The sequence below is a fragment of the Rattus norvegicus genome, chromosome 6 (assembly GCF_036323735.1).
Source record: "Rattus norvegicus strain BN/NHsdMcwi chromosome 6, GRCr8, whole genome shotgun sequence".
Classification (NCBI taxonomy): domain Eukaryota; kingdom Metazoa; phylum Chordata; class Mammalia; order Rodentia; family Muridae; genus Rattus; species Rattus norvegicus.
This window is the reverse complement of record NC_086024.1, coordinates 25,861,833-25,874,029: the sequence shown is the minus strand read 5'-3', so window position 1 is coordinate 25,874,029 and position 12,197 is coordinate 25,861,833. Positions and strand designations below refer to the sequence as shown.

Here is a 12,197-nt window from a genome sequence, read left to right as displayed (position 1 = left end):
ACACTAGGCAAACACTAGCCCTATGCTTCAGTCATTGTCTGACAAAGGAGTCTTCTAATCAAGACAATCTTGACTGAGCTCATGATTGTGTGTTCACTGGCTGTGAGAGAAGACTCAAAAGTATGGAAACAATGAAACTCACCACTCTGTATTATTTTGTTTACTTTAGCAGGAAAAAGGATGGTTTCCTGATAGCATTTATGTGCTTGGGGTCAACAGAGTTTATTTTTATTGTTTCCTTCCACTACTGTCCATCCGAGGCTGTTTACTTCTCTCACTGATTCCCTTGTCCCTAAGTAGTCACATGTGCTTTCCTACTATATATTATATATAATTATATATATTTAATTATCCCCCATCTTCTCCTTCACTTAAGATTTCTTTCTCCCTTCTCATGGTCCCCTTTACACACACACACACACACACACACACACACACACACACACACACACACACACACACGAAGAGAGAGAGAGAAAGAGAGAGAGAGAGAGAGAGAGAGAGAGAGAGAGAGAGAGAGAGAGAGAGAATGTTATTGAGTCTGGATTATTTTGCTTAACAAAATGACCTCTGGCTCCACTATTATTACGATTTCAGGTTTTTTTTATGACTAAATAAAATACCATGAGTATAGCCACATTTACTGGGTAACTTGCTGATCTAGATCAGGACTAGTTGCAATTCCCAGCTATTATGAATAGCTCAGTGGTAAACATGGATGGGCACTAGATCTACCTGTGTTAGATTGCTTTGGAAATATACACAAGAATGTTATATCTGGGCCATCCTGTAGTTCTGTTTTTAGTTTTCAAAGGCTTCATCTGATTTCCACAGAGGCTGTACCAGTTGGCATCCTCACCAGCCATGTGTGAGATTTCCCCCTTCCTCACACCCTCACCAGGTTTCATTGTCATTTCTTTTCTGGTGAGCTGCTCAGATGGGATCTCAAAACAGTTTTACTTACCTATGTTTAAGGGTGATGGCAGCTTTTCAAGTATTTATTGGCTATTTGTGTTTCTTTTCAGAGCTGTCTATTCAATTCATTGGCCCCATTTATTGGGTGGATGACATGTTTTTCTATTTACTTTTTAATACTTCTTCATATATTCTAGGTATCAATCTAATGTCTGATGTATGATTGGCAAAGATTTTTTTCCTCAGAATTCTGTAGGTCATCTATTTTTGGGATTATTTCTTTGGCTATGCTGAAGCCTTATTGTGCCATAAAATAGCATTTGTCAATTTTGGGGGTTGTTACTTGTGCTATTGTGGGTCTTATTCAGAAAATCCTTGGCTTTGCCTATGTCTTGAAATATTTTCTCTGTATTTTCTTCTAGCAGTTTCAGAATGTCAGGTCAGGCCTTACAAGAAAGTCTTTGACTTGTTCTGAATCAAGGTATGGTGAGAGATAAGGATCTAGCTTCCTTCCTTGACTTATAAATATCCAGTTTCCCCAACACTTTTAAAGAGGCTCTTTGCACCTTTGTCAAAATTTAGGTGGCTGTCATTATGTGGGCTCTTTCAATGTCTTCCACTCTATTCCACTGGTCTGCATTGATTTTTATGCTAGTACGGGTTTTGTTACTATGGCTCTGTAGTATAGTTTGAGATCAGCTATCATTGGTAGCCACAACATTGCTCCTTCTGCTTAGGACTGACCTACTTATTTGTGGTTCTTTGCACTTCCATAAGAATTTTAGAGTTTATCTCTAGTTCTGGACAAGAATGTAGCTGGAAGTGCATTGTGTATTCAGTTTGATTTTACTACTCTGTTTTCACAGTATTAATTCTGCCAACCCACGAGCATGGGAAGACTTTCTGTCTTCTGTTGTTTTCTTCCATTTTTTTTTCTTTAGCGTTTTAATGATTTCAATGTAGAATTATTTCACCTCCTTGGGGAAAAAAAATTCTACTTTTGGAGACAGAAACTACAGCTGTGTGACCAAGAATAGAAACATCTCTTTATGTAGTTTTGACTTGACCGAGTTTCTCACTTGGTCCTTCGCAGCAATCGGTCTGTGGGACAGACACAAAAATTGAGTCTCAAACAGATTAATCATCTTATTGGATGCTGCATGTAGCAAGAAACAGGATGAAAACAAAATCTCAAGACTTTTGCCTACAAATTGATCGTTTCCATTTGTATAAAATCATGCATGCTTCTCCTATACACTCAGAAAATTAATGAGCAAAACAATATAAAAGAAACAATAAGGGAATTAAATTTTTCATAGAAAGGAGAAAGCTGGAGTCAGCTTTCGTAAACTGTGTTAGTTATGGCTCAGGCTTTCTGGAATTGGAAATGTAGCTCTGTAACATCCTTAACCTTAGCGGCATTTTCCTGAAGAGTAGTCTTCTTTGGGAGGTGAGGTAGGAAGCCGGTAACTGGATGAAACAGTTGAGGATCGATTCTCTGAGGTCATCCTTGGCTGATTGTGGAGAATGTAAGAATCTTGGCTCCTTTCAAGTTCTGAAAAAATAGTGGTCCTCTGCCAGTTGTGTGGCAGGTTCTTGTCAGCAGCTTACTAGTTCATATTTTCTAACTTCAACAGAATTGACAGGGGCCTAAGCTCCTGGGATTTGCTGCACCTTCAGTACAGCTGACATGGTCTCACAATGTTGGCACAATCAACATCTGTGTCTCATTTCTCCATGGTCCATTTCCTGTCAAATACATTCTCCTATCTTTCCTATGAAAAATAACATATGGAGAATAGTTGAAAGGACACACTTTGGTGAGGGGGTGATTAGTCTCCGCATTTATGTGACTTTATTACTGGAATATGACGCTCCTTTTTTCAGTTCAAAAGGATGTCACTGCCTGAAGTCTATGTGGGTGACTAAGGAATTAATTGTGGTTGGATGGATTCAGAGAAATGATTGCTTCATATTGTTGACAGATTCATCTCCTTGAGAATACAGGAAATAGTGCATGTAAATTACTGCTCTGGGACAAATTCTAGCAAGTTCCAAGGAACTGACAGGTGATGTGTAAGACTGAGATTAGTCCAAGGAGAGCATGAAAGGGTGGAGAAACCTCCTGAGTCCCTCTGCACCTGGTAGCTCATGCCCAATAATCAGGGATTTGAGGCGATGTGATATGTTCTGAGAATATTAGGAAAATTCAAAAGACATTCCTGACTCACATGAATTACATCGCAAGGCTGTAAGAATTAGTAAGGTGGGCCAGCTGGCCAGCAGGGAGACATCTTGGTAAAATTATGGAGAATGGAAAATTGCCAGAGGGCTGAGGGAGGTGCAAGTCCTCATCTTTCCAGAAAGAAGAAAGAAGGTGGACTTGGGGATTTACTCACCACTGATCTACATGTTAATCTTGACAAAGAATTGTAGAATGTTTGGTTCAAACAATGGTGTAGCAGATTTTTAAAAGGAAAAAGAAGTTCTCTAAGATCCAGCCAGAGTTATTAAAGACAAGTAATTTCTGTGTAATAGAGGTCTCAAGTAATACATCCTGCTGGCCTGGCATCCCCAGTTGTGAACAAAGCAATTCTCTTTAGGACTCTGGAGTTGATAAAGATCAATTTGGAACCAGTGGTACCATAATAAGATGGGCACATAAATCTTTGAGCTGTTATACTATAACTTCTGACCTTGTAACAATTAACCTTATAAACCTAAGAAAAGAAACTATACTTCTTACTCTGGGAAGTTCAGTTTAATTCACTGAATGGTAGACACTAAGTAGGTATACCCTAACAGGTCCTGTGGAGTGTGGAACCCATTTGTCAATGATTTTTTTCTCGATAAATTTCCTGCCTGAGATAAATAGCTAAGAATGTTTGAATTCAGTATGTAAATGCTTTAGAAGAATTGGGGTAGTATTATATTCTCTAAGACCATAGGCCAAAGTAGCATGAACTTTGAGCTCTACTATGGGAAACCAAGACATGATTACCATCTTCTATTGTAGAAGTGAGGTAATCCTGGTCAGGGGCAGATGATGGATTGGTGGAGTCTGTCTTGCTTCCTGTGGTATATTGGTAGGAGACTATCCCAAAGGTTAGAAATAAAAAGTATGGGGTCTTAACCTTCTGTTGACATCAAGGCCCGCACATGTTTGTACTTGCCATAAAGGAAAGGTAGGATGTAGGCAGTTTCGTCTGTGAAGACTGTGAGGTACCTATGAGAGAGTAGGGGAATGTTCAGTAGGCTGACTAGCTGGACGTAGGGATCTGTGGTCTAGAGAAGAATTTTGGCATCAAGGTACATCGTGGAGTTTGCTTTGTTGTACATGTTTCAGTCAAGGTTTCTGTCTGGCTGCCCCCTATCTACCTTCCTTGTTTGTAGAAATTCCTTAGGGAATATTTTGTTGCATGTTATTTCCTCTAGAGCTTAATCTCCATTAAAGCCATGGACCAGTTTGACTCTAAGTGGCATGTCTACAAGAAAAGACTGGTTCTGTGCAATTTTGTCTATAATATGGAAAGAATAAACATTTAAAACTATCCTAGCTATTACACAGCATTCTGCTTCATCATTAATCATGGTGGTAGCTTAAAAAAAAAGTCAATGTTGTAAGTATCCCATGCATGGCAATCTGCAATGTCTGCAATTTAAATAAAATATGGCCTTAGGAATAGACATTGCTATTACATTCTATAGCTCTGTAAATCACTTTTTCTGGGGCATGAGTAATTAAACAGAGAGTCCATACATTTCTGAACTTGTTAACATTTTTGAAACCCAACCAGATACTAGACATGACATTCTCTTGCTGCCGTCTGGAATTTCCGTGCCCGTGTCTAGGCTCGTTCTTTTCCACTATTTACTTTGGCTCCAACTCTTGGCATCTTCTTTAAAGTTGTTTGCTCTCAGTGTTTACAAAAGTAGGTTCCCACAAGCAAAGAAAGGGTGGGGAATGAGGCAGCCTGGAAGTGCTGTTTTCTGTTGTTAGAAACTCAGATTGGTACACCGTAATTAGTGTTATTTTTGAAAGCATCTTCTTCACCATGTACATGGAATTCACGGTGCACACTCACAGATGGGCCTCTGCTGAGCTTTAGTCCAACTTTATTTCTGAGTTCTCTCTTAAGAAACAAAACAGTCTTCTTCGTAAAATGCCAGGAAGATAAGCGCAATCCCAGCTCTGGGTTTGCCAAACAAAAACAAAACTCTGCTGGGCCGCTGAGGCTCTCTGCCTTGCGTTGGTAAACAGAGAAAAATGGGACAAAGTTGCCTTTGAAAGCCTTAGTGATATTGATGGTTTGATTTGGCTGGAGAGATGGTTTGGAAGTTAATTGCATGTACTGCTCCTAGTTCACAGTTGCCTATATTTCCAGCTGGGGGTTAGGGGTGGGGAGGATGTAGGTAGGTCATAAGCTTTAGGAGCACTTGCACTTATATGCATATGCGCTCTCTCTCTCTCTCTCTCTTTCTCTCTCTCTCTCTCTCATACACACACACACTCTTTTAAAATAAATATATATGTACTTATTATCGATTAAGTTATTTATTTACATCCCAATTGCAGCTCCTCTCACTTCTTCCAGTCCCTCTTACCTTCCCTCCCCTACACCCTTGTTCCCTTTCTCAGAAGAGGGGGGGCCTCCCCTGGATATCAACCAGCCTTGGCATTGCAAGGCAGTCCAATTAGGGGAAAACAATGCTGTCAGGGGTTACAGCATAACTGTTACATATGTGTTCAAGGCCTAGGTCCATCCCATGCATTCTCTCTGGTTGGCGGTTCAGTCTCTGTGAGCCCCTATGAGCCCAGGTTAGTGGATTCTGTACATTTTCTTATGGCACCTTTGACTCCTCTGGCTGGGGGGAGGGAAGGTATTTTGATTAATTTATAGGCTAAGAATACCTAGAATAAGTTGTAATGACAAGTGGAGTTTTATCAATTCTGAGGCTTTTCTTCTTAGATTATCAATGCTATACTCATATATGTTCTCAAAACAACCATATGCGCATTCAAATGGGACTCAGCATTCAAAACTGTTTTTTTCTTTTTGGTGTATATGCAAGTTCACATGTACATGTGAACATGTGTGTTTGTACATGTATGTGGAAGTTCAAGGTTGTTCCTAGGTGTCTTCATCAATCAGTCTTGATTTTACATATTGAGGCAGGCTCTCTCATTGAACTCTGACCTGGATTTTGATAGTCTGTCCAGCCAACGCTTTTCAGGAATTCCCTGTCTCTTCATCCCGAGTGCTAGGATTGCAGGAAGCCACTATGGCCCCCAAGATTTACATGGGTTATGTGATACGAAACTCTGCTCCTCCCTCACACTTGTGTGGCAAACACTTTACCAATTGGGTTTTCTCTCTAGTTCTCTCTCTTCTTTGTAGCAATATTCTAGTAAGAACTCAATGAATGGCTGTTAAACGAAATCAGTGAAAATTTAAACAATTACTTTCAATAAAAATATGGCTAGCAAATAATTAAAAACACTCCAAGCTTATCCACTCTCTTTTGCTGGATTTAACTTTGCCCATGACAGAAACGTATTATAGGGTTTTTTGTTTTGTTTTCTTTTGTTTATTAAATGGGCTTTGGGTTCAAACTTCATAACTACCATTTTCTTTCTTTCTTTTTAAAATTTTATTTTGTTTCATGTGTATGGATGTTTTACCTGTATTTTCACCACATGTGGGTCTGGCACCCTCCGAGGTCAAAACAGGGCATCTGATCCTCTGGAACTAGAATTATACCAATGTTGTGAGCTGCCTTATGAGTCCTGGGAGTTGAACCTGGGTCCTCTGGAAGAGCCAATGCTCTTAACCATTAAACCATCTCCCCAGCCCCAGAATCATCACCACTTTCGAATCCCATAACCTTGGATGAATTACTGAGCTTCTCTAGGTGCCAGCTCCTTCCTCTCTGAAATGCTAGTCCCCTGTTAATTTTGCTATGATTATAGAGAACATTCTGTGCAGTTCCATAAGTAGTAGTTGCTACTTTGACTGTAGCTTCTGTCTGTGTAATGTACAGGCTACCTTCTAGCTGCCCAATTTACCAGCAGCCCTGGATTGGTTTTGATCATGCTAATTCATGACCCAATAGAGGTGTGTAAGACTTTCCTCCTTCAGTTAGGACTTAATTGGCCTAGTCTTTCTGGGCCCTGAGTCACAGCTTATGTGTCTGAAGGGTCTCCCATCCTCCTGATCCCATCAGCTCTCAGAATGGTCCCCAGCTGCCCAGCCCTTCTCAGAGAGTCTTTCTCCTGCTGGACACACTGTCATAAAATCACCAGCCCCACCCACAGCCTCACTCACAGCTGGTCCTCTGTGCTTTTTTATTTGTTTGCACAGCTCTTTCGGTCCATTCATAGTGAATGAGGCCCGGAAGCAGCGCATGCAGCAGCATAGCTGCGGCTTCCAGTCAGGACACCTGGGAAGTCGAAGAGTCTGCCTGGTCTTCTGAAGGTTGATTCATGCCTCTTTCCCTCTCTTCTCGTTTCTTTCCATTATGCAACACCATGCAAGATGTGGACGAGTGCCTGCAGCCAAAGGTCTGTACCAATGGTTCCTGCACCAACCTGGAAGGCTCCTACATGTGTTCCTGCCACAAGGGCTACAGCCCCACACCAGACCATAGACACTGTCAAGGTAATGCCTTGGTCACATATCCCATTGTGTTTGAACTTCCTTCATGAGCAGAACTGCGTGGCTGGCCTTAAAAATGGGCCATGCTACCTGTGTTTGTTTCCGTCCATCTCCTTGAAGCATTTTGGCTCCTTTTTACAGGTAAATCTGTAGTGGATTTAGAAATATCACAACTCTTGAATACTATATGTGACATGCATGGCTTTTATCTGCCTTTTGCCAGTTGTATGTTATATACATTTTACATGCCCTTGTTTTAACTCTCCAAACATAATTTGTAAAGGCCCCATAATACTCCAATGTAGTATCACAGTCTTTTCCAATCTGTCATTAATATCTAAGAACATTTCTGCAAATTTCTATTTAAAATAAACATATATGTTAAAATTATTTATCTGTAGGTGTAGAAATATTTGATAAAGTGTCCTGGCTATTTTTACTATTACTATTTACTATTAAATAAGACAGTATCCATTTCTAGTTCTTAAATGGTAATTCCTTTGATTTTATAAAGTTTAATTTTTGTGCCAGGTGGTGGTCACACACCCCTTTAATCCCAGGACTCAACAGGCAGAGGCAGGAGGATCTCTGTGAGCTCAAGGCCAGCCTGGTTTACGGAGTTAGTTCCCGGACACCCAAGGTTACACAAAGAAACCTTGCCACAAACAAACAAACAAACAAACAAACAAACAAAAAACAAAGAAACACAAAAATCCAACTTTGTACAGAAAATGTAACTGTCAATCATACTGAGGGGAAAAGCTATACAGTAAATGGGGACTCCTGGTAAACACTTTCAGATGCATTTTTACAAAGAGGCTTTTAGAGTCAAGCAACAGTTGTACATTAATCATAGAGCATGGCTTCTCTTCAGCTCTCTTAGTCACTTTAGACATTGCACTTTAGGTCATCGAGGGCTAGTGACTTACATCTGTTCCGTTCTTCTAACCCTCAAAGGCCTGTGGTGCAGGTGGTGAAGAATAATTGCGCCATGTTTTAATAATTATGAATTGTTATAGCTAGCTAGCTGCCCAACTGAACACGCTCAGGCTGGGCTAATACAGGTGAAGCAAGACAGACTCTTCAAATTAGGAAAGACCAGCCTAGGAGCTGTGCTTGATACTTTCTACCTTGCTAGGACCAATGCTTGGCAAATGCAGCCTGAGAGAGGAAGGGCTGATTGTGACTCAGAGCTTGAGAGTACAGTCCATTCGGTGGTGGGAACTCGAGATGGTTGTGTCTGCAGTCAGGAGGTGGGGGATGGGAATGGGTGAATGCTGGTGATAGACTCGCTTTCTCCTATTTATACAGTTTGGCAGCTAGGGTGGGTCTTTCCATCCCAATTGACCTAATCTCGACAATCCCTCCTACATGTGCTGAGAGATTTGTCACTGAGATGGTTCTAGATCATGTCAAGTTGACAAGCAATGTAAATCCTTACAGTAGAAAAACAGAACCATGTGGGAAACAAACCCTGTTTCTACTAGAAATGTCCAAATAACAGATGAAGCCATGTTTCACTGCCGTCCTGTCTCTTCTGCATGGCTTTTCCAAGAGCACTGATGCTTGGTGGCATTTCTCAATAATGTTAACTCTTTCTCAGTTGTGCTCACTTTTGTCAAGGTTCTTTGTTCTTCTTCCAGGGTCATTTACTCTGCAGTTGATGTTTGGCCAGTATATATAGAAGTGGCTTTCATTGTGACATTTTCATACACTGTTGGCACATTTCACTCATCCCTTCTGATCCCTTCCTCTACTCGCCTTCCTCTAATTCTTCCCAGAATATTACTCTCTACTGTTTCCTGCACACACAGTCTATCACCCTCTCTGACTTCTCCTCCACCCGCTTTAAGATCATGCCCATCCTCCCATCTCTACATCTGTGCCCTAAATACACATTCTTATGTGCATGTCCATGTGAATCTACATAGAAATTTGTAATAGGAAAGAAAACATGCAATATTTGTTTGTGAACTGTTTTGAGGAAAGGTTTCACTGTGTATCCACACCGATGGAAGTCATGGTCTTCCTAGCCCAGCCTTCCTAAATGCTGGAATTACAGGTGTGTGCCTGGCTCACTGAAGGCATTTTGTAGTAAATCCTGAAGCACCATTTTCTCTCAGTCTCCTGTAATCATCATACGTCACATTCCTACCACTGAGGATGGTTTCTGTGTTACTTTGAGAAAGAGGTTAGTCTTAGTTAACACAACTCTTTGACCTTATCATTGAGGTTATAAAGAAAGTGTGTTCTTCTGTTGCCTGCTGTACCTGCCCAGATTAATATTTGCTCATTCCTGATTGCTTTGTTTCTGTCTTTCATGCAGGACAGTGGGGCCTACAAAATCTAGTAACTGTTACTATGTGCTTCATGTTCTGCCTTCCATCTTCAACTCTAAGGTGTTATATTGCCTTTATGCTTGATTTAAAATGATAGAGTGAGATAGTGGGGAGCTGTAAGTTGCTTTTGGAATCATATAACTTAACACATTTCAGCATAATGGGTTGCTAAAGTTTCTACTGCCCAGCCTGGGTACTATTGTTTTATGACAATAAGCCCAGACCACATTGTTGGAATTACCACATTCTCCTGTGGGGGAGTCTATCTCAGAGAACTAATTGTCATCATTTATGTTAACAGATATTGATGAATGTCAGCAAGGGAACCTGTGCATGAACGGGCAGTGCAAAAACACTGACGGCTCCTTCCGGTGTACCTGTGGGCAGGGCTATCAGCTGTCAGCGGCTAAAGACCAATGTGAAGGTAGGTGTTTGTCATTATAAACTACTGAGACCAGGGTAAGTGACCCAGCCTAGGTCATTATAGTGTCAGAAACCCAAGTAATTCCACATAAGTCAGACAAGTCAATAAAACAAAATGGTGTAAGTTGAAGTAGAAAAATATGACCCTGGTGACTGGTAGCTAAGCAAAGAAAAGTCGTTGCTTGTTTATGCACCTCCTTACCACATAAAATTACTTCCATTTAAATATTTAAATTAATTCTGATGTTTTAGTACTGGGATTTCACAATTAGAAAGTCATTAAATTGGCCTGGCATTATGCTACAGTGTGTTAATAATTTCAGTGTGTATTTAGCTTCAATAATTTTTGGCCAATTTTGGTACAGTTCTCAGACTTTCCTTTCTAGAACCTCAAGTGTTTGACGAATCTAGGAGTGAGCAATGGCAGGACATATGCAAGTGCATTCGTATACACAACTAAGCCAAGCAATTTGTTCCAGAATCCCTCTTGCTACTTCTACCTTTACAATCCCAGAACCCATTTTCCTACTAAGGAGTGGATAGGACCTCTTCACACGATGCAGTCAGGCTACCACATTCAGAGACCTTCGCAAAGCTTCTCGGGTTCCATTCACTGATGAGTCAGATATGATCAGGACCGCCTCTGAGCCAGATTATCAACATGGAAAAGCCTAGTTTAGCGGCTGACTGCTCCGATAATCTAATCAAAGATATGACTGCCTCAGGGTGAGAGAAAAAATGAGCCGTATTCCTGTGGGAGCTGATATGTGTGTTACATCTTATAGAAACATTGGCAGAAAATGATTAAAAGGAGAGAGAGATTAAAAAGAGAGAGAGAAATGCTTCACAATTTAAAAAAAAAAATTCTTCAACAAGTAACGTGACCTGAGTGCCTACTTACAGCAAGGAGTTATCTAAGAGTATTCTAGAGAATATGCTAAGCATAACTGTTATTACAATGTAACAATGAGGGTACAATATTTGGATTCATGCTGTCTATTGTGTCATAAGTGTGGCTGTGGTACGCGCCAGGTGAGTGTCTGAACTCAGGATCACGTGACTGAAACAAATGTTACTCAAGGTGAGGAAGTAATGTCTCCAACAGGAGTGAGTGGCCCTGTGGAATAGCAAATGAGATGAGGGGGAGGGGAGAGTATTAGATTCGACCAGAATATCTTTTTTTAAAAAGAGATAGAGAATAGATGGATAGACAAATTAAGGAATGAAGCCTAGTTGTTCAGAGCTCTATAGGTAAATTAGAAATAACGAGAAAATAATGATGTATAAGCTTGTGCTACTTAAGGATGGAGGTCGACAAATCTTTTCTGTAATGAACCAGGTAATATGAGAATATCCAGAGTGGTATTAAATAACTACTAGTAGGCTAGATTAGGCCTGTGTACTACATACAATTTGGGGACCTTTGCTTTAGGCTATTATAAGCACGTGTGCTTTCAAACCTAGTATTCAAACTGAATGTTTGAAATGGGGTTCACAAATTACAGCGAACTGTTTGCTATCTGTGTTTAAATAGTGAAACTTAGGCGAACAGGTGGTTTACGTTTTTTCGGTTCTTCAGAACTCTCCTTATTGTGGAATGACCTTTAATTTGAGCTCAGTGTACACTGCTTAATGAAAGGTCTTGCTCGGTAATAAACCAGAAACCACTGTACCTATTCTGAGGCAAACGACGGGTTTCTCTGTGCTCTTTTGCTCACAGATATTGACGAATGCGAGCACCGTCACCTCTGCTCTCACGGGCAGTGCAGGAACACAGAGGGCTCCTTCCAGTGTTTGTGCAACCAGGGTTACAGAGCATCTGTGCTTGGAGACCACTGCGAGGGTGAGCTTCCCCTCCTGCCTC

At 40.7% G+C, this 12,197-nt stretch overlaps 1 protein-coding gene across 10 annotated transcripts in view; it reads left to right on the top strand.

The window, feature by feature from the left end:
• Ltbp1 (latent transforming growth factor beta binding protein 1) overlaps positions 1-12,197 on the top strand; it is a 395,722-nt gene that overhangs the window by 303,317 nt on the left and 80,208 nt on the right. For all 10 annotated transcript variants that reach the window (XM_063262385.1, XM_063262388.1, XM_063262387.1 and 7 more), the window contains 3 exons: positions 7,452-7,574; positions 10,212-10,334; positions 12,054-12,176. In XM_063262385.1, coding sequence (XP_063118455.1) covers positions 7,452-7,574; positions 10,212-10,334; positions 12,054-12,176 — 369 coding nt within the window. The remainder of the gene's footprint in view (positions 1-7,451; positions 7,575-10,211; positions 10,335-12,053; positions 12,177-12,197) is intronic.